This window comes from Scomber japonicus, chromosome 14, assembly GCF_027409825.1.
Source record: "Scomber japonicus isolate fScoJap1 chromosome 14, fScoJap1.pri, whole genome shotgun sequence".
Classification (NCBI taxonomy): domain Eukaryota; kingdom Metazoa; phylum Chordata; class Actinopteri; order Scombriformes; family Scombridae; genus Scomber; species Scomber japonicus.
In genome coordinates this window covers 5,195,063-5,217,227 of record NC_070591.1, presented here as the reverse complement: position 1 = coordinate 5,217,227, position 22,165 = coordinate 5,195,063, and the positions used below count along the sequence as shown (strand labels likewise).

Here is a 22,165-nt window from a genome sequence, read left to right as displayed (position 1 = left end):
GAAATGCGGAAAGGAAGGAAGGAAGGGAGGGAGGAATGAAGGAAGGAAGGAAGGAAGGAAGGAAGGAAGGAAGGAAGGAAGGGAGGATGGTAGGAGGGAGGGAGGAAAGAAGGAAATGCGGAAAGGAAGGAAGGAAGGAAGGGAGGATGGTAGGAGGGAGGGAGGAAAGAAGGAAATGCGGAAAGGAAGGAAGGTAGGTGGGAGGGAGGAAAGAAGGAAGGAGGGAGGGAAGAAGGAAAGGAGGAAAGGAAGGAAGAAAGGGAGGGAGGAAGGAAGGAAGGTAGGAAGGAAAGAAGGAAATCTGTGATATGTCGATATCGGCCGATGATATGGACTGATATATGGGTCTGGCTCTAAGGAAATCCTTCCAAATTTTGCAAATGTATATAAAAAATGTAGATTACACATTTTAATAAATTCAGAAGTAAACACTCTCCGATGGTTTTGTAGTTTTATAAAAATAATCATTTGAATACGAGCAGAACTGATCTGTCCCCTGCCCATAAATAAAATAAAGATCTTGATTTGCTGAATTTTGTGAGAATAGGTTTTTACATCAGTTAAAATGTCTCAGGCGAGTTTTTCCTTCCACTGTGGTTTCCTTCAGGTCAAGTAAAGGTTCATAAGAAAAGAAAACAGCACTTTAGATTCCCTTCCACCTCAATTTCCATATAACCTACGAGTCTGCTCCGAAGTCTTAACCTCTGCCTGATGCGAGCCGACCTGCAGCCTAACAAGAGAAGTGTCAAGTGTCAAATAATACACACATGTCCCCTCCTTCTGGCTCCGTGCTTCCACAAGCTCAGCTGATGTTCAGACAACATGGATGGAGGAGGAGACAGAGACAGAGCGCCGCCATGCTGCTGGGCCAGCTCCAGAGTCAGCTACACACACACGCACACACACACACGCACACGCACGCACACACACACACACACACACACACGCAAAAACACACACACACACACAGAGGAGAGAGAGGAAGATGAGGAGAGAGAGAGGAGAGGAGAGAGAGGAAGGAGAGGAGAGAGAGGGGAGAGGAGAGAGAGGAAGGAGAGGAGAGAGAGGGGAGAGGAGAGAGAGGAAGAGGAGAGAGAGGAAGGAGAGAGAGGAAGAGGAGGAGAGAGAGGAAGGAAAGGAGAGGAGAGAGAGGAAGGAGAGGAGAGAGGAAGAGGAGGAGAGAGGAAGAGGAGGAGAGGAGAGGAGAGGAGAGGAGAGGAAGAGGAGGAGAGAGAGAGGAAGGAGAGGAGAGAGGAGGAGAGGAAGGAGAGGAGAGGAGAGGAGAGAGAGGAAGGAGAGAGAGAGGAAGGAGAGGAGAGAGAGGAAGGAGAGAGAGAGGAAGGAGAGGAGAGGAGAGGAGAGTAGAGGAGAGGAGAGGAGAGGAGAAGAGAGGAGAGGAGAGGAGAAGAGAGGAGAGGAGAGAGAGGAGAGGAGAGAGGAAGAAGAGGAGAGGAGAGAGGAAGAGGAAGGAGATGAGAGAGAGGAAGGAGAGGACAGAGGAAGGAGAGGACAGAGGAAGAAGAGGAGAGGAAAGAGAGGAAGGAAAGGAGAGAGGAAGAGGAAGAGAGAGAGGAGAGAGAGGGAGGAGAGAAGAAGAGGAGGAGAGAGAGGAGAGAGGAAGAGGAAGGAGAGAGAGAGGAGAGGGAGAGAGAGGAAGAGGAGGAGGGGAGAGGAAGAGGAAGAGATTCATTCAAACATTCATATTTAAACCCAGCCAAGCACACAGATAGATAAAAGCAACATGCAGACACACATACAAAGAAAGAAAGAAAGAAAGACAGAGAAAGCAGGGTCGGGAGTAAAAAACAGAGAAAAGAGACAGAGAGAACACAATGAGCAAAAGAAGAATAAATACTCACTGAGTTATTCATATAAATCATATTTCCCTTATATCAAATCTTAAATATATTACATTAAGATCAGAGGTGTCAAACTCATTTTCATTCAAGGGCCACATACAGACCAATTAGATCTCATGTGGGCTGGATCATTAAAAAGATGGAAAGAGGGAATGAAGGAAGGAAGGAAGGAAGGGAGGAAGGAAGGATGGAAGGAAGAAAGGTAGGAAGGACATATGGAGGGAAAGAAGGAAGAAAGGAAGGAAATAAGAAGGGAAGGAAGGGAAGACAGGAAAAAGGAAGGAGGGAAGAAAGGACATGAGGAAGAAAGAAAGGAGGAAGGACAGATGGATGGAAGGAAGGATGGAAGGAAGGAAGGAAGAAAGGGAGGAAGGACAGATGAAGGAAGAAAGGAAGGAAGGACAGATGGAAGGAAGGACAGAAGGAAGGAAGGACAGAAGGAAGGACAGATGGAAGGAAGGACAGAAGGAAGGACAGAAGGAACAAAGGAAGGAAGGACAGAAGGAAGAAAAGGAGGAAGGACAGATTGAAGGAAGAAAGGAAGGAAGGAAAGATGGAAGAAAAGTCGGAAGGACAGATTGAAGAAAGAAAGGAAGGAAGGAACAAAGAAAGGAAAATAGGAAGGGAGGAAGGAAGGAAGGAAGGAAGGAAGGAAGGAAGGAAGGAAGGAAGGAAGGAAGAAAGAAAGAAAGGGAGGAAGGACAGAAGGAAGAAAGGGAGGAAGGACAGATGGAAGGAAGAAAGGGAGGAAGAAAGGAAGGAAGGACAGAAGGAAGGAAGGAAAAGAACACAACAACGAAAATGGGCCGGATTGCACCCCTCGGCGGGCCGGTTCTGGCCCACGTGCCGCATGTTTGACACCCCTGCTGCAGATCATAAAACACCTGCAGATCTACATATAGTAATCCTTTTTTTCTGATGTCTGGTTTTACTGCAGACGGGTGTTGAGACTCACCACTGTGCAGTTACTGGAGGTGGAGATACACTTCCTGTCCTCGCACCACTGACAGCCGCGAGTGTTGGCGGTGCAGCTAGCACAGTCTGAGAACCTGAAACACTGCTCGTCTGTACTGTCTGCAGGGAGAAACACACACACACACACACACACACACACACACACACACACACACACACACACACACACACACACACACACACACACACACACACACACACACACACACATTATTTATTTATTTACTCATTTATTTATTTATCTCATGTGCAGAGCCAAACCAACCCTGATATATATGTTGTTTAAAAACTATTAAAACTCATCAGTGAGCCACAGAGCTGAACTTAACCTTTGTGTCGTCCTCCCGGGTCAAATTGACCCTGTCTGTTTTGACTGTTCCTTCTTTCCTCCCTCCATTCCTTCCTTTCTTTCCTCTCTTCCTTCTTTCCTCCCTTCCTTCCTTTCGTCTGTCTTTCCTTCCTTGCTTCCTTCCTTCTTTCCTCCTTTCCTTCTTTCCTCCGTCCTCCCTTCCTTCCGTCTTGCTTCCATCCTTCCTTCCTCCTTTCCTTCCTTATTCCTTCTTCCTTCCTCCCTTACTTCCTTTCTCCTTCCTTCCTTCATTCATCCTTCCTTCTTCCTCCCTTCCTTCCTTCCTTCTTTTCTCCTTCCTTCCTTCCTTTTGCTTCCTTGCTCATTTCCTTTTTTCTTCCTCTCTTCTTTCATTCCTTCCTTCCTTCCGTCCTTCACTTCCTCCCTTCCTTCTTTCCTCTGTCCTCATTTCCTTCCTTCTTTCCTCTGTCCTCATTTCCTTCCTTCCTTCCTTCCTCCCTACCTTTCTTTCCTTTCTCCTTCCTTCCTTCCTTCCATCCTTCCTTCCTCCTTTCCTTCCTTCTTCCTTCCATTATAGTCATTACCTTTATCATTACCTTTATAGTTATAGTTATCGATCTTAGTGTGGACGGCCTTTTACATATTTATGATCCCTTTACTGCTTTTAAATGTAAAGAAATCATGTTAAAGGTTAAAGGTGCATCTTATACAACAGTTCTTACGGTAAATGTTTCTTTGCTGCTGCTGTGCTTGAACTTTTATTCATTCATCTGTTGGGATTTCAGCTCTAAGTAGAAGTGCACTGATCTATCGCCAACAATCGTTATCAGCTGTCGGTTTCAAATACGTGACTTCTGATCTAATTTAATAAGAGTAATGAAGTCTAGATTAACAAAGGTGAAAAAAGTCAGTTTGCATCAGTCTGAATGAAATCATGAGCAGCTTAGTAATAATGTCCATCTGGTACTTTACTCCCAAAATATGAGGAAACTGATTCCAGAGTCATGTGGCGGCCATATGCACGCTAATACTGGCTTCCCACAGAATGACCATGTTTGGTTAGAGAACATTCATGTCATGCAACTTTATTTTACTCTGACTATTTAAAACATGCTATTCTGTCGTTTGCAGAGTAAACATACGTGTGAGATTACAGCACAGACTCAACACTGATCTGACATGTTAATCCATCAGAAACACATCAAGCTTCTAGAAAGGACCACATCTGGATTATGACAGTTTTTAAAACCATTTACCAACCAGGTCATATAGTTCTGAGTGTGTTTTTTTCTACTGCATTAAATATAACTTTCAGACTCTTGACGAATACTTCAGTTGTTCCTCTGTAAATCTTTATTCTGCAGTTTAATGAAAGGAAGGAAGGAATGAAGGAGGGAGGGAGGGAAGAAGGAAGGAAGGAAGGAATGAAAGGAAGGAGGGGAGGACGAAGGTAAAAAGGAAGGAAAATATTAAGTTAGGAAGGACAGGTGGAAGGAAGGAAGGAGGGAAGGAAAGAAGGAGGGAGGGAGGAAGGAAAGGACAGAACGAAGGGAGTAATGAAAGGAAGGAAGGGAGGATGGAGGAAAGAAGGAAGGGAGGAATGAAAGGAAGGAAGGGAGGCAGGGAGGGAGGGAGGAAGGTAGGAGGGAGGCAGGCAGGGAGGATGAAAGTAAGGAGAGAAGGAAGGAAGGAAGGAGGGAAGAAGGAAGGAAGGAAGGAAGGAAGGACAGAGGAAAGAAGGACGGGAGGAATGAAAGGAAGGAAGGGAGGACGGAAAGAAGGAAGGAAGTAAGGTAGGAGGGAGGGAGGAATGAAAAGAAGGAAGGAAGGAAGGAAAGAAGGAAGGAAGGGAGGAGGGAAGGAAATGAGGGAAGAAGGAATATATGTTCCTTTGAGGCGATCCATCTGTACTCTTGTTCTGCTTCAATCTGACAGTATGACCGCTATCATGACTACTTTCTTTTTTTTAAATCTACAGCGAGCAGCCTGAAGCTAAAAACCTGGAAAAGCTACTGACTGCATCTACATCTGGCAGAGACAGATAGAAGAGGAAAAGGGGGAGGGGGGGCATGGGGGGGGGGGGGCGCAGGGGGGGAGCGAGGACCGGTCCTAATTACTTTAAAATGAGGTAATTGTTGCAGCACTGACCTTCTGTTCCCATAATTATGGTATGCAAACAAACTTCAGAAGCCAGATCCTTTGGAATAATTATTATTCTCATGGAAAAATGGAAACATGGGTCTTTTGGGAGCGAGTCTTTAGTGTGATGGCGCTACACATTACAGAGTAAAATATGTTGTAGATATGTCAGAGAAAATATTTAGAACTGAAAGGAGAGAGAGTAAGAAGCAGACACACAGGGATGAATGACAGAGAATTAGAAAAGCAAATAGGATGGAAGGGGGAGGGAAGAAGGAAGGAAAAGGAGGGAGGAAGAAGGAAGGAAGGGAGGAAGGAGGGAAGGAAAGAAGGAAGGGAGGAAGGAAGGAAAGGAAGGAAGGAAGAAAGAAAGGAATAGGGAGGGAGGAAAGGAGGAATGGAGGAAGGAAGGAAGAAAAGAAGGAAGGAGGAAGGGAGGAAAGAAGGAAGGAAAGAAGGAAGGAAAGGAGGAAGGAAGGAAGGAAGGAAAGGAGGAAGGAAGGAAGGAAGGTGGGAGGGAGGGAGGAAGGAAAGGAGGGAGGAAAGAAAGAGGGAGGGAAGGAAAGAGGGAAGGATGGAAAGAAAAAAGGAAGGAAGGAAGGAAGGAAGGAAAGGAGGGAGGGAGGAAGGAAGGAAGGGAGAAAGGAAAGGAGGGAAGGAAGGAACGAACAAACGAACGAACGAAGGAGGGAAGGAAGGAAAGAAGGAAATTAGGAAATTAGGAAGGAAGGAAAGAAGGAAGGTAGGGGGAGGAAAGAAGGAAGGGAGGAAGGTAGGGAGAGGAAAGAAAGACAGAAGGAGGAAGGAAGGAAGGAAGGAAGGAAGGCAGGAAGGAAGGAAGGAAGGAAAGAGGGAGGGAGGGAGGGAGGACAGAAGGAAGAAAGGAAGGGAAGAAAGAAGGAACAGTCAAAACAAACGGGGTCAATTTGACGTCAGGAAGTTTAACATACCGGACCGCGGCGGGCAGAGAGGAGCGGAGGACGTTTCGTCAGGTGGTTTCAGTTGCCAGGCGACGCATCCACCTTTGACCCAGTGGCAGCGGAGTCCCGGCCCGGACGCAGCGCACAGATCTGGGTCAGAGAAGGCCTTGCAGGACGGAGGAGTGTAGGCCAGCACATCGTTCAGAAGCAGACCGGAGAAACCGCCGAAGATGTACATCGAGCTGCAGAAGAAGAAGAAGAAGAAGAAGAAGAAGAAGAAAGAGAAGAAAGAGAGGAAAGAGTTAAACAGAATCACAGCAGCAGATGTTACAAGATACGTACGAGACTCACAGAGACAAGAAGCGCCTGCGGACATGAAGACAGATGAAGACGTGTTGAGGAAGCAGGATAACCTTTCAAATATAAACCTGAACTTTTGGTTTGAGAGAGAGAGAGAAAAAGAAGTGGTTTGAAGCTTTGGCCGTTTTTTTTGAAGTTAAAAGCTGACATTTTTGTGTTCAAAGCTGACTTTTTGATGGGTAAATGGTGTTAAAGGGTCAGAGCATTTTATTTATGAGTTTTGTATCATGATGGAGCTCTCACTGCAAACTTTTTTATATGTTTCAGTTTGTGTTATTTACATTTTGGTCAATTCTGTCAGTGGTATAAGCAGGATAATACACTCAGGAAGGAAGGAAGGAAAGGAAGAAGGAAGGAAGGAAGAGAGGAAGGGAGGGAGGGAGGGAGGGAGGAAGGGAGGAAGGAAAGAAGGAAAGAAGGAAGGGAGGAATTAAAGGAAGGAAGAAAAGACAGAGGAAAGAAAGAAGGGAGGAAGAAGGAAGGAAGGAGGGAGGAAAGGATGAAAGAAGGTAGGGAGTAAGGAAGGAAGGAAAGGAGAAAGGAAGGGAGGAAAGGAGTAAGGAGGGAGGGAGGGAGGAAGTAAATAAGGGAGGAAGGAAGGAAGGTAGGAAGGAAGGAAGGAAGGAAGGAAGGGAGGAAGAAGGAAGGAAAGGAGGGAGGGAGGAAGGAAGGGAGGAAGGAAAGGAGGGAGGGAGGAAGGAAGGGAGGGAGGAAAGGAGAGAGGGAGGAAGGAAGGAGAGAAGGAATGGAAACAAGGAAGGGAGGAATGAAAGGAAGGAAGGAAGGACAGAAGGAAGGATGAAGGAAAGGAGGAAGGAAGGAAGGTAGGAGGGCGGGAGGAATGAAAAGAAAGAAGGAAGGAAGGAAGGAAGGAAATGAGGGAGGAAAGAAGGAAGGAAGGAACCATAGCAACCTCCCCCGCTCGGCCCATGGCTCCGCCTCATGCCCATATAAGTAGAATCCGTGTTTTTATTTTTCCCAGCATGCACCTGAAATTTTCAAGATGGCGCTGCCTAGATTTGAAACTATTGGCTTCCGAGCAGCAGTCCACAAACCAATGGGTGACGTCACGGATGGTACGTCCATTTCTTTTATACAGTCTATGGTTTCAGTATGTGTCATTTATATTTTGGGCATTTCTGTCAGTTTGTATAAGCAGGATAATACACTCTGGACTGTGCAGTTATGATTAATAAACACTTTAATTTAGGATATTTTGGTGTGAATGTCCAACAAAAAAATTCTCACGCAATATACATTACCAGTAAATGATTTGGACACATTTTCTTATTAACGTGAATTGGAAGATGTGTCCAAACTGTTGACTGGTAGTATATATTATAATCTAATAAATGCATATTCATTAAATGACACAAAAGGAGAGCTTGAAATATGAGAACAAAGTAAAATCACATGCATATAAAACCAAAAGATTGTCAGCAGAATAAAAAAATAGTGATAGCAGTGATAGCAGATCCTGACTATTCCTAATAAAGGAAACTTTTTTTTATCTATTCCTATTTAATTGTTAATTATTGATGCAAAACATCCTCCATTGTGTCTGCAATCAACCTTCATTGTTGCATCATCTATATTCAGTCAGTTTTTCATAAGGCTAAACAATGAAGTATTGCAAAAAGAACCATGGTGCATTCAACTAAAACTGCTTTAATCTCTTTTTTTTTTACATTATAAGACAGTATGAATGATCTCAAGGTAACCACTTCAAAAACCACATTCACCTTTTCTCCAAAACCACAGCTGACAGTCTGGATGTGATACATAGTTCACATAAACCCAGTAACTATACATAGAAGGTGTAAAGAAAGTTCCTGTGAGAGTGAAGCAGTAGAAACATCCACATATAGACATATGAGAAGTGGAAGAGGGAAAAGTTTCCAAGCAGGTGAGGAGCATCAGGAAAGCCAACAGAAGGAGAGGAGAAGGGAGGAAGGGATGAAAGAAGTGTAAACTGAAACCAAATATAACATAAAGAGAAAGAGATCAATCCATAAACTATTTACATAATAAAAAACACAACCTGGTTGTTGTGAAGGAGAAATGTAGAGAAAAAAAGAGACTCAGAAAGCTTGGAAATGTAAAAATGTACCAAGAGAAAATGCATCATGCATAGCAGGTAAATGTGATTGAGCAGGCAGGTAGCTTAGTATCAGTGCTCAAGTATCCTTAAAGACTGTGTAAAGTGAATTCAGACATTTTCTTCTAAACACATTAAATAGGTCATAAATGTATTTCTAAAAAAGGTGTAAAAGCATTTCAACCATTTAGATTTGAATTGTGGAGCTAGGCTTCACAAACTGTGTTTCAAGATTTCTGTGTTCAGGATTTAGTGATTAGCATAATCCCGCCCCTGCTGCTGTAGAGGTATAAATACATTCAGTGCAGACTACTACTCCTACAGTCTACAGTTAGTCAGTTAGCTGAGTTTGCCGCCGAGTTAGCAGCTGAGTTAGCCGCAGAGTTAGCCGCTGAGCTAGCAGCTGAGCTAGCCAAAAAGTTAGCAGCTGAGCTAGCCAAAGAGTTAGCAGCTGAGCTAGCAGCAGAAAGCTCTCAGACGTAGCGTCCATGTTTCTGGTAGAGGTGGTGACTTTGATTGACAGGTGACACTTGGTAGGGGGCGGGGCTTCAGCGTTTGGTAGCAGAGAAAGAGGCTGATTTTTACACAACTTTGAAGCCCTCAATTTCATATTTTTGGTGACTTTTTTAATCATTGAAATTTGGCAGGGTGGTTAACAACACACTTTTCTGTGGTATGTCAAACTCAGAACACATATTTATTCTTACTTTACATGGACTTTAAGGAAAATAATTAATCTCCAGCAGATATAGGTTGCAGTAAAGTGTTTTAAACTAGCGTAGAGAGGAGGAACTCACCCATTGCTAACCACGGCAGAGTGTCCAAAGCGGTTGACGTCTCGGTGCAGCCCTGGTCTGGGAAGGACAGTCCATTCATCACAAGCTGAGGACAAAACACAAACACAAACACCATTTCTCCAAGTTCTCTTCTTTTTTCTTTATTTTGGGTATAAGCAGTACTAGGTTATTGCATACGAGAAGGAATAAAAAGAGGAGAGTGACCCACAGTTCAACCCCCTCCCCTAATTTCATCACGGAGGGATAAGAACTCATTATCCTAACCTTTTCATATCAAATTCTGGTGATATGGAGAAGATAGGGAAGATAATCTGTGAGGTGACTTCTTCATAAAACCATTCATACCACCAAATATCATCATAAAGTGTACGCCCCCCCCACCCTCCCCCCCTTTCTCTCTCTCTCTCTCCATCTCCATCTCTCTCAAACTACCAGCTCTGTGTATTTTACTATTTAGATTTAACAACTCTCTGATGTTTTAATAACCCCTACGTGCTCGCATTATATTAATATGGAAATTACCCAGGTGCGTGTGGTGTGTGTGTGTGTATGTGTGTGTGTGTGTGTGTGTGTGTGGGTGTGTGTAAGTGTCAGTTTGTGTATATGTTGCTGTAAAATGTGCCATTTAACCAGATGAGTCCTCCCCGAACGTAAGCGTAGAGCGGGTAGAGTTTGGGGGACGCCAGGTTGCTAACGACCTCGTTAAGCGTGTGGCTAATTGGGAGCACTTGTGTAAGAGCGAGAGGTGCGGCAGAGGACACAGTGAGAGGATGAAGGGGTGGTGGTGGTGGGGGGGGGGGGGTTGTTCTAATCAACACCTCGAACAATGAGCTCATCACCAGCAGGGGTTAAAGGTCGGATATATTAACAAGCCAACGAGAGTGACGCTGATGCGATGGAGCAGAAATGAAACCTGGTGTGACGATAGCTGGTTAAAACTGATGGGTTTGGTCCCTCAGCTCAGACTCGCAGGCTTCACAGAGGAACATTGGCACCTTTGGGTGCCCTAAACATGAGGTTAAAATGATTCAAATGAAAGCTTAACCCTCCTGGAAAGAGGAAGGAAGGAAGGAAAGGAATAGGGGGGGAGGGAGGGAGGAAGGAAGGAATGAAGGAAATGAATAGGGAGGGAGGGAGGGAGGGAGGGAGGGAGGGAGGAAGGAAGGAAGGAAGGAAGGGAGGAAGAAAGGAAGGAAGGAACGAAAGGAGGGAGGGAGGGAAGGAGGGAGGGATGGACGGATGGATGGACGGAGGAAGGAAGTAAGGAGAGAAGGAAGGGAGGAAGGAAGGAAGGAAGGAAGGAAGGAAAGGAGTTGGGAGGGAGGGAGGGAGGGAGGAAGGAAGAAGGAGTAAGGAGGGAGGAAGGAAGGAAGGAAGGAAGAAGGAAGGAAGGAAAGTAGTAAGGAGGGAGGGAGGGCCAAGATGCTGCTGCTAAACTCTCCAATCGTCATGGTGACACTAATCCTGATTGCTCTTCAATGGCTCCCCATCAAATCAAAGTCCTTGTGATCACCTGTAGAGACATTTTCTTTCCCTTTTGTTCAATCCAATCTGTTTATTACTGAGTCTAACCGAGCTTCAAATTTCAAGAGAGTTAAGTTGTTGAATCCGCCAAATATTCAGCCCTGACAGAGGAGGAGGAGAGAGGAGTAGTCTCCAGCTATCAGACTCCTCTCCTCGCTCCATGAGGCAGACATCCTCTCTACATTTAAAAGTAAGCTTCAAACTTTTCCTTTCTGATAAAGCTTATAGTTAAGGCCAGCCAGGCTTGCCTTGGTCCAGCTCCTAGTTAATACTGATATAGGTCTACACTGCTGGAGGATTTCCCATAATGCACTGGGCTCCTCTTTCCTCCTTTTCCCTCTCCATCTGCACACACTCATGTCTTATTAATGTATGCTACTGTACTTTCTCCTGTTGCTTTCCACCCACCCTCCCACCCCCTTCCTCCATCCCCCTTTCTTCCTTCCCTCCTTCTCTTTCTTTCCTCCAACCTCCCTTCCTTCTTTCCTCTGTCCTTCTTTCCTTCCTTTCCTCTCTTCCTTCCTCCCTCCCTCCTTCCGTCCCTCCTTCATTCCTCCCTCCTTCTCTCTTTCTTTCCTTCCTCTCTTTCCTCCCTCCATCCCCCTTTCTTCCTTCCTTCCTCCTTCCCTCCTTCGCTTTCTTTCCTCCAACCTACCTTCCTCTCTTGCTTCTTTCCTCAGTCCTTCTTTCCTTCGTTTCTCCCCTCCTTCCTCCCTCCCCCCTTCCTTCTTTCCTTCCCTTCCTCCCTTTCTTCTTTCCTTTCCTTTCCTCTCTTCCTTCCTCCCTCCTTCCGTCCCTCCCTCCTTCCTTCCTCCTTCTCTTTCTTTCCTCCAACCTACCTTCATTCTTTCCTCTGTCCTTCTTTCCTTCCTTTCTCCAATTCTCTTTTCCTTTCTCTCTCCCTCCCTCCCTCCTTCCTTCCTCCCTCCTTCCTCCTTCCTTCTTCCTCCCTTCCTTCCTTGACTCGAGCACAACAGGAGGATAAATGTAACAGCTGTTTTCTACTCAGCTGATGTTAACGTTTTTTTTGGTCTGGGGATTTGATTTACATGTGGAATCTATTTCAAGATGTTACACTGACACTGATGTTTTGTCAGCTGCACTTTAATATAACCTATAGTTCTCACCTCTGCAGGAGCTCCAGGTGTGTTGGTTGCAGCTCCTGCTGTTTCAATATGTGACAACTAAAATACATTTGAAGAATATGGCACATGTGCTGCTAAAAGTTTAAATATATTTCACCTCTGGGAGTTAACTCTGGCACTAAAATAAATGTCAGCAGTGATGGAAAGTTACACAAAAGATACTAAGATACTTTTTCCCCTTTAACCCTCCTGTTGTCCTAGAGTCAAAGATGGAAGGGAGGGAGGAAGGAAGGAAGGAAGGAAGGAAGGAAGGAAGGAAGGAAGGAAGGAAGGAAGGAAGGAAGGAAAGGAAGGAAAGAAGGGAGGGAGAAGAGGGAAGGAAGGAAGGTAGGAGGGAGAGAGGAAGAAAGGAAAAGAGGAAGGGAGCTAGGAAGGAAAGAAGGACAGAGCAAAGAAGGAAGTTAGGGGGAGGAAAGAAAGAGAGAAGGAGAGAGGGAGGGAGGAAGGAGGGAAGGAAAGAAGGAGGAAGGAAGGACGGAAGGAAGGAAAGAAAGAAGGAACGGAGGAAAGAGAGAGGAAGAGAAAGAAAGAGAGAAGGAGGAAGGGAGGAAGGACAGACGGAAAGCTGTTGTAATGAGATGAGACGACTTTAATCATAATGTTATTTTATTATGTATTATCATAACATATTATAGTTAATTGGATATTATCATTGAAGACACCAAGGAACATGTGAAAGTTGAAATTATCTGGTATTGTTTTCAAAATATTTAACTTTTACTGTTTGTATATGCCTATAATTTTAAATTTAATTAATTTAAATAGTATTAAATAGTATTTTAAAGTTTTTAATTTAGTATTTCATCCATCAGCATTGGATTCCTGGCAGTGTGGATGCTTTAAACCAATATGTTTTCAATGTTCTGCTCTGGTGTGTTTACACTGGTAGGATTATTTGGCTGATGACCTCACACACTGTGGTTAATTAGATAATGACAATCACCTGCTGTAACAGGAAGTGGCGTTAAGCTTGTACTGTCTGTGACCTCGTGTTTTTGGACGTTGTGATGTGAACATGTGAGTCAAAAAGCAGAGACCTGTAGCAAGCGATTAAGATCCAAAAAAAACCTCCAACTTCCAACTATAAGCTAATAAATGAACGTCTAAAACTAAATATAAAAGAATTCATTAAAGCTTCACACACACACACACACACACACACACGCACACACACACACACACACACACACACACACACACACACACACCTCAACCAACCAACCTGATATTAGAAGTGCCAAACTGTTCACCAAAAGAACTGCAGGCTTTACAAATACTTATCTCACACACACACACACACACACACACACACACACACACACACACACACACACACACACACACACACACAGATTTTTAATTTCCTCTCAGGATATGAGAAAATCTGTGTTAATAATGCAAGGTGGGACAGAGAGAGAGAGAAAGACGTGAGTCCAGATCGAAGCAGGCAGGCGAGCCGAGCTGATTGACAGTTTGATCTGATCTGGACTAATGGAGGATTTGATGAAGAAAGGCGGGAGGAGGAGGAGGAGGAGGAGGAGGAGGAGGAGGAGGAGGAGGAAAAAGAGGAAGAGGAGGAGGAAGAGGGAGAGGAGAAGGAGGAGGAAGAGGAGGAAGAGGGAGAGGAGGACGAGGAGAAGGAAGAGGAAGAGGAGGAGGAAGAGGGATAGGAGGAGGAGGAGGAGGTAGAGGAGGAGGAGGAGGAGGGGGAAGAGGGAGAGGATGAGGAAGAGGAAGAGGAAGAAGAGGAGGAAGAAGAGGGAGAGGAGGAGGAAGAGGAGGAGGGAGAGGGAGAGAAGGAAGAAGAGGAGGAAGAGGAGGAAGAGTGAAAAGAGGAGGAAGAGGAGGAAGAAGAGGGAGAGGAGGAGGACGGAGAGGAGGAGGAGGAGGAGTAGGAAGAGGGAGAGCAGGAGGATGAGAGAGAAGAGGAGGAGGAGGAAGAGGGAGTGGAGGAAGAAGAGGAGGAGGGACAGAGAAGGAGGAGGAGGGAGAGGAGAAGGACGAGAGGGAAGTGGGAGAGGAAGAGGAGGAGGGAGAAGGAGGAGGGGGAAGAGGGAGAGGAGGAGGAGGAGGAAGAGGGAGGGGAGGAGGGAGAGGAGGAAGAGGGGGAGGAGGAGGAGGAGGAGGAGGAGGAGGATGAGGAAGAGGAGGAGGAAGAGGGATAGGAGGAGGAGGAGGAGGTAGAGGAGGAGGAGGAGGAGGGGGAGGAGGAAGAGGGAGAGGAGGAGGAAGAAGAGGGAGAGGAGGAAGAGGGAGAGGAGGAGGACGGAGAGGAGGAGGATGAGGAAGAGGGAGAGGAGAGGGAGAGGAGGAGGGAGAGGAGGAGGAGGAGGAAGAAGAGGAGGAGGAGGAGGAAGAGGGATAGGAGGAGGAGGGAGAGGGAGAGAAGGAAGAAGAGGAGGAAGAAGAGGAAGAGTGAAAGGAGGAGGAAGAGGAGGGAGAAGAGGGAGAGGAGGAAGAGGGAGAGGAGGAGGACGGAGAGGAGGAAGAGGAGGAGGAGGAAGAGGGAGAGGAGGAGGATGAGAGAGAAGAGGAGGAGGAGGAGGAGGAGGAAGAGGGAGAGGAGGAGGATGAGAGAGAAGAGGAGGAGGAGGAGGAGGAGGAGGAGGAAGAGGGAGAGGAGGGAGAGGAGGAAGAAGGGGGAAAGGAGGAGGAGGAAGATGGGAGGAGGAGGAGGAAGAGGGAGAGGAGGAGAAAGAGAGAGAAGAGGAGGAGGAGGATTACAAAGAGGAGGAGGAGGAGGAAGAGGGAGAGGAGGAGGATTACAAAGAGGAGGAGGAGGAAGAGGAGGTTTGTGTGGCTCCTCTAACATCTTATAAACAAGCTCTCAGGCTGCTTTGAGTTTCTTCGGTGTGCTGTGCCACCTAGTGATGAGAGGATGAGCAGAGGAGTAACGTTCTTCTTCTTCTTCTTCTTCTTCTTCTTCTTCTTCTTCTTCTTCTTCTTCTTCTTCTTCTTCAGTGTGCCCAATCATTTAAATCAGTTTAACAAAAAAGATTCATTCAAAATATTCATTCACCTTCCTCTGCCCTCCCTTCCTTCTGTCTTTCTTCCTTCCTTCCTCCCTTCCTTCTTTCCTCTGTCCTCCCTTCCTTCTGTCTTTCTTCCATCCTTCCTTCCTCCTTTCCTTCCTTCTTCCTTCCGTCTTGCTTCCTTTCCTTCCTTCTTCCTTCCGTCTTCCTTCCTTTCCTTCCTTCCTTCCTTCCTCATTTCCTTTCTTCTTCCTCCCTTCCTCCCTTCCTTCCTTCCTTCCTTTCTGCTTTTTAAAATAAGGCTCAGCTGACCTGATATTGATATTCTGAAACCGAACAAAAATCTAATTTCTGCCACCAATCCAGTATAAATATAATCTCTTGACTTTTTAATAGTTTTTGTAAATGTCTCTTTATTTCACAGGAGTTTTAACTGCGTCTGTTTAAACAATTAGTAACCAACGGTAACACTGACACAAGGTTAACGTGAGCCTCCACCAGACTGTAACATTACATTTCAGCTCCACAAAATTTGGTGCTGCTTTTCCAATCAGGGCGACCAGGTTGTGGAACACCTTCCCAATTAATATCCCACTAAAGACTTCAGCACTTTTAACAACTTTTCCAGTAAAAAAAAACTAGTCTAGTAGTCATTAAAGTTCTACATATTGCTTTATTTATATTTAATGTGAAGCTATGCACTATTTATGTTGCCTTATGATGTCATTTTACTATATTCATCTCTCACTTCTCTCACAGCTGTAATATTATAGAATTTGTGATGTGCATTGTCCCTGTCAAAATATACCAATAAAACATGTATGCATGCTAAAATATTTATATTATGCTGAAAAATGAGAAAAAAAAGAAAGAATAAAAGTAGGAAATATGAGTTACAGTGCAAATAAAAATATCAAGAAGATATAGAAGTTAATAAAAGCTGGACATGTCAGTAAGAAGACATAACTGACATGTAAACTGTACATTTTTAAATATGTGATCTTAACCCTCCTGTTGTCCTCGAGTCAAAGAAGGAAGGAAGGAAGAAGGAAGGAGAGGAGGGAGTGAGGAAGGAAGGAAGGGAAAGGAAAGGAGGGAGGGAAGAAGGAAGGAAAGGAAGGAGTGAGGAAGGAAGGAAAGGAAAGGAAAGTAAGGGAGGGAGGAAGGAAGGAAGGAAAGTAAGGAAGGACAGAAGAAAGGAAGGTAGGAGGGAGGAAGGAAGAAGGAAGGAAAGGAGGGAGTGAGGAAGGAAGGAAAGGAAAGGAAAGGAAAGGAAAGGAAGGAAGGAAGGAAGGAAGGAAGGAAGGACAGAAGAAATGAAGGTACGAGGGAGGGAGGAAAGAAGGAAAGGAGGATGGTAGGGGAGGAAAGAAAGGGAGAAGGATGGAGGGAGGGAGGAAGGAAAGGAAGGAAGAAAGGAAGGAAGGAAGGATGGAGGAAAGAAGGAAGGAAGGAAGGTAGGAGGGAGGGAGGAAAGAAGGAAAGGAGGACGGTAGGGGAGGAAAGAAAGGGAGAAGGAGGGAGGGAGGAAGGAAAGGAATGAAGGAAGGAGGGAAGGAAAGAAGGAGGAAGGAAGGACAGAAGGAAGGAAGAAAGGGAGGGAGGAAGGAGGGAAGGAAAGGAGAGAGGGAAGAAGGAAGAAGGAAGGAAAGGAAAGGAAAGAAAGGAAAGGAAAGGAAGGAAGGAAAGAAGGAAGGGAGGAAGGTAGGGGAGGAAAGAAAGACAGAAGGATGGAGGGAGGAAGGAAAGGAATGAAGGGAGGAAGGTAGGAAGGACAGAAGGAAGGAAGAAAGGGGGTTGAAGGGAGGAAAGAGAGAGGAAGGAAAGAAATTGTAATGCAAAACAAATATAAAGTAAAGAGAAAAACTAGAACATGCACTAAAAGAAAGAGTCTGTGCACACTCAGGGTCTGATTGACTAAGATCCTAAATAAAGGGAACTACATTGTATGTGCAGATTGCATGTTTGGCTGTGTGCCAGCGTGTGCGTAACAGGCACAGTGTCGCCTATATAGGAGCATATTGGACTCTTGATAATGCTCCCCCTAAATAACAGTGACATATGCACCAGTGACTTTAGACCTGTTTTTTTTAATGAACCTGACTACACCTCATTTTGAGACCAACACGCCCATAGGTGCACAGACTGGTGCAAGTGCATTTGTTATTTAGACAACGTGGGCGCAGGGCGAGAAAATGACAACTGTGCCGGGGGGAAACTAACAAAGACACATGTGCCACACGCGCCATCCACTGTGCGCCAACCGCAAGCTGGGGCCCTTAGTGAATCAGGCTCTGTGTGTATTTCTGCACGACTACACACAACTTAACTGACATTAAACTGAACTGACTGAGATATGAACGGATCATTTGAGGAAGTGATTCAATTCAGCTCGTTGTCTTGAATGAACTATTCACGAACCGCACAACAACGTGTGTGTGTTTGTGTGTGTTTCAGGTGTCTGACTGTGTGTGTGTGTGTGTGTGTGTGTGTGTGTGTGTGTGTGTGCACTAGCAGACAGCGTGTGGGTGCATGCCTGTGGTGTGTCAAGTTGGAGAGGACCTCGTTTTTAATCAGAGTTCATTTTCCCCCCCTAAATCTAATTAGAAGTTTGAGGGTGGCAGGGTTGGTAGGGGATGAGGAGGGGGAAGGAGGGGAGGGTGAAGTGAGGAGGGAGAGCTGGAGGGGGAGAGGGGGAATTAAATCCAAATGAAAAGTGCCTTCCGTGTCGACCTGAATCTAATGTGTGGCAGCAGAAGAGCAGGAGAAGCTAATAACGCCGCGTCGCCCCTCCAAGGTTAGTGTGGCAAAACAAAAACAAATTAGCGCTGGAAACCCCTTCGCTCGCAGTGAGCGCGGAGGCAGAGAGAAGAGCGAGAGGAGCGAATAAAAGACGGAACAAGGGGGATGGAGAGAGGAGAGAGGAGAGAGGAGAGACTTCCACAGGTGGAACTAATTAATTATCTCCTGGAGAGACGAGAGAGGGCAACGAGAGGAGAGGAGATCTGAGCGGAGGAGGAAGTATGAGATAAACAGGTCTGTACACTGCAAAAAATTAAGAAAGAAACAAGAAGTGAATTATTGTGTAATCGAGAGGAATTTGTTAGAATCAAACAAGCAAATCTTCCACTGGAGTTAGCTAAAAAATCACTTAATATGTTTTCTTGAAACTAGCACAGAAGTTCAAGTTGCTTCAATCATATCTATCTATCTATCTATCTATCTATCTATCTATCTATCTATCTATCTATCTATCTATCTATCTATCTATGAAAAAAATATAAACGATACATACATAGAGTAATAAAAGTGTTGAATATCCCTATTATCCTGCCAATCTATCTATCTATCTATCTATCCATCCATCTATGATAAAAATATAAACGATACATACATAAAGTAATGAAAGTGTTGAATATTCATAGTATCCTTCCAATCTATCTATCAATCAATCAATCAATCAATCAATCAATCAATCAATCAATCAATCAATCAATCAATCAATCAATCAATCAATCTACCTATCTATCTATCTATCTACCTATCTATCTATCTATCTATCTATCTTTCTATCTATCTATCATCTATCCATCTATCTATCTATCTATCTATCTATCTATCTATCTATCTATCTATCTATCTATCTATCTATCTATCTATCTATCCATCCATCCATCCATCCATCTATCTACCGCTCCATATAGCTTCAGGAATATTAAGATAGCAGTAGTGCTTTAAACTACATTATTTACCCTGTATTTGATCTCCCCAAGAGGGCCTACATCTTCTTTCTTAGTAGATTATTTGTCCTTTAGATTTAGAAGATTATGGTAAAAATGTCTAAGTGGTGTAACCATAAAAACTTTGTACCAAATAATTCAACTTGCTTAAAAACAGTAAATAGTCAATAAAACACCATATCAACTAGTTTGGCATGATCTTACATTATAACTTTTATATTAAATAAAGCTAATGGAATACTATTGTTCTAAATATTACATTAGTTGTATATAAGTCCACTTAAATACACTGTAGGTGGAAAAAATATTTAATATTCATCATTCTTTTGTGGTTACACCATTTGACATTTTCAGGAGCATTCAGTCTAACTTTTGTTAAAAAATGATGCAAATATCATTTCAAATGATATAAAACCAACAATACTAAATGTACATTTTAACAAACCTGATGCTGCTTTTAAAACTAATTTTTAAAGATATTTTTGAATTTCTCATCTTGCCAACTCTTATTATTTATCACTAACGCATATTCATTTAAGTCCTATTGCTTACTGAATGACCTCTCCTCTTTTATTTTGAATTTCAACATCTCTCTTCCTCCAGCACATGCTCCGTCTCACCATCTATTATCCCTTTATTGTTGTTCTTGTTCCAACCATCACTTTAACCCTTCCTCCCTCTCTTCTCCTCTATCTCTGGCTGTGAGTAAAAGAGGCGGCTGGTGAACCATAAAGTTGGGCAGATCTGCGGATACGAGCCTTATTGAATGAATTATAATATTTATAAAGACAGGGGTGTGTTTCTGCAGACTTGAGGGAAACATAAATATACGTTTATTGCTCGTGTTGAGGAAACTGCATCGCTTCCAACTTCATTAAGGCGAAGACGCTCCGCATAGAAAATGCTTCATTGTTTATTACCTTTGATTTTGCCTTTTATTCACAGGCTTATTATCTGCTTTATCCTGGCATACCTTTATTGTCTTTAGGTAATTCCTTTCCTGCAGACCTCGGTGCTTCCTCTCTCTCCCTAAATCCCTTCTTCATTTACTCTTTATTTCTCTCTCGCTCCATCTATATCCCTCACTCCTTCCGTAGCACTCTGCTCTTTTATTTCATCTCACATTCGCTGCTTTATCTCGTCCCAAATATCCTCGCCGGTATTTTATTATATGTGTTTGCAGCAGAGAGAGGAAAGGAAGGACAGAAAGGAGGCAGGAAGGATGGAAGGGAGGGAGGACGGAAGGAAGGAAGGAAGGACGGAAGGGAGGAAGAAGAAAGGAAAGGAGGGAGGGAAGAAAGAAAGAAAGGACGGAAGGAATGAGGGAGGACGGAAGGTGGGAGGAAGGAAGGAGGGAGGATGGAAGGAAGAGATAAAAGGAAAGAAGGGAGGTAAGGAGGTAGGAAGGAAGGAAGGAAATGAAGGCGGTAGGGAGGAAGGAAGGAAAGGAGGGAGGTAGGGAGGAAGGAGGAAGGGAGGAAGAAGGAAGGAAAGGAGGAGGGAGGTAGGGAGGAAGGAAGGAAGGAAGGGAGGAAGAAGGAAGGGAGGGAAGAAGAAGGAAGGAATGAAGGAAGGAAGGAAGGAAGGAAGGAAGGAAGGAAGGAAGGAAAGAAGGAAGGAAGGAAGGAAGGCTGGAAGGAGGAAGGCTGCTTTATCTCCCACCAACATCCTTGCCGGTATTTTATTATATATATTTGCAGCAGAGAGTGACGAGACAGATGAAAGAAAAGAGGAAGAAGGGAGGAGAGATTTGGAAAAAGGAAGAAAAAGAAAACAAAGGGCTGAATCATAATCCCAAAAATAGAAATAATGATTATTCTCAATTGTGGAAAGTAGTCATCGTCACTTTAAACAAACTAATCCTACTGATACTTTTACGAGGTCAAAGGTCAAACTCTCAGGAACTAATGTGAAAAAGAAAAGTGTCTCTCTTCTTCCATTAACAACCTTCCTGGAGAAGCAAACACTCGATGTTCTCTCATCTTTTATCAGCTTTTACTGAGACACGTTTGATCAAGACACTTAAACTCCTCTGAGCTGCTCACAAGCTAACAGATAAGGACTGTGCTGGAGAAGAGTAAACGTTGAGGAGGAGGAAAATATATGAGGAAAAAAAGGAAAAAGGAAAAAGGAAGTGCTGCCAAAGCAAACTGCAGGAGAAAGACCCTGAAACAAAACTGAGGTGGAAAAATAAGATAACATTTAAATTATTCAAAGTGAAGACAACATTTGTCTGTTTGAAGAACAAAAGAGCTCCAAAGTCCGGAGGTGAAGACTTCATATTGTTTGATTCTGACTCACCTGAAGATGTTTAAAGTACAAAAATTTGGGCCTTGAGCTCATCAATAGCCTTCTGGTTAAGATCAGGGGGGAGTTCTGGTCCTCTGAAATGAGGCCAATGCAGAAGTAACTTGGAGCTGCATTCTATCAAAAGGCCACCAGGGGGCGACCGTCTCTATACAAGTCAATGGAGAATTCACCAACTTCTCACTTGATTTCTAACCTCAGTAAACGTTTTCAAAATGTGTTTATGGTCTCAATCGCTAGTTTAAAGCCTTCTTCAATGCAGTATGATGTTCATTTGGGACATTTTGGCCTCCCTGATTTTATATGTGACGATAAAGCAGGGTATGCATTAGGGCGTGGCTACGTCCTGATTGACAGGTTGATTGACCAATGTCCTCGAGATCCAGCCCTCGCAACCAAAGCAACCTCCCTGCTCCGCCCATGGCCCTGCCCATGGCTCCGCCTCATGCCCATATAAGTAGAATCCGTGTTTTTATTTTTCCCAGCATGCACCTGAAATTTTCAAGATGGCGCTGCCCAGATTCGAAACTATTGGCTTCCGAGCAGCAGTCCACAAACCAATGAGTGACGTCACGGATGTTACGTCCATTTCTTTTATACAGTCTATGGTTAAGATGCAGACCTTTATTCTATGTCTTACCGTTTTGTCTCTACTCCCTAAACTTCAACATCATTCAATCACTTCAATATCATATGCACTATGTTTAGTACAAGAAACAATAAATGTAGGACAGTTTTTGTTTATCGTGATTATTTCTGAGACAATATATCGTCTAGCAAAAGTAGTTATGGTGAAAAATCTACATACACAAAGAGAAGGAAGGAAGGAAGGCAGGAAGGGAGGGAAGAAGGAAGGAAGGAAAGGAGGGAGGAAGGAAGGAAGGGAGGAAGGAATGAAGGAAGGAAGGACAGGAGGGAGGGAGGGAGGAAGGGAGGAAAGGAAAAGAGGAAGGGAGGAAGGAAAAGAAAGGAAAAAAGGATGAAGGGGGATGGAGGAAAGAGAGAAGGAGGGAGGGATG

The 22,165-nt window shown here is 44.3% G+C and overlaps 1 protein-coding gene across 1 annotated transcript in view; it reads right to left on the bottom strand.

The window, feature by feature from the left end:
* Positions 1-22,165, bottom strand: part of atrnl1a (attractin-like 1a) — a gene marked incomplete at its 5' end in the record, with an annotated part of 358,740 nt that overhangs the window by 303,721 nt on the left and 32,854 nt on the right. The window contains 3 exon segments of the mRNA XM_053333595.1: positions 2,815-2,933; positions 6,234-6,445; positions 9,459-9,543. Of these exon segments, the coding sequence (XP_053189570.1) occupies positions 2,815-2,933; positions 6,234-6,445; positions 9,459-9,543 (416 nt within the window).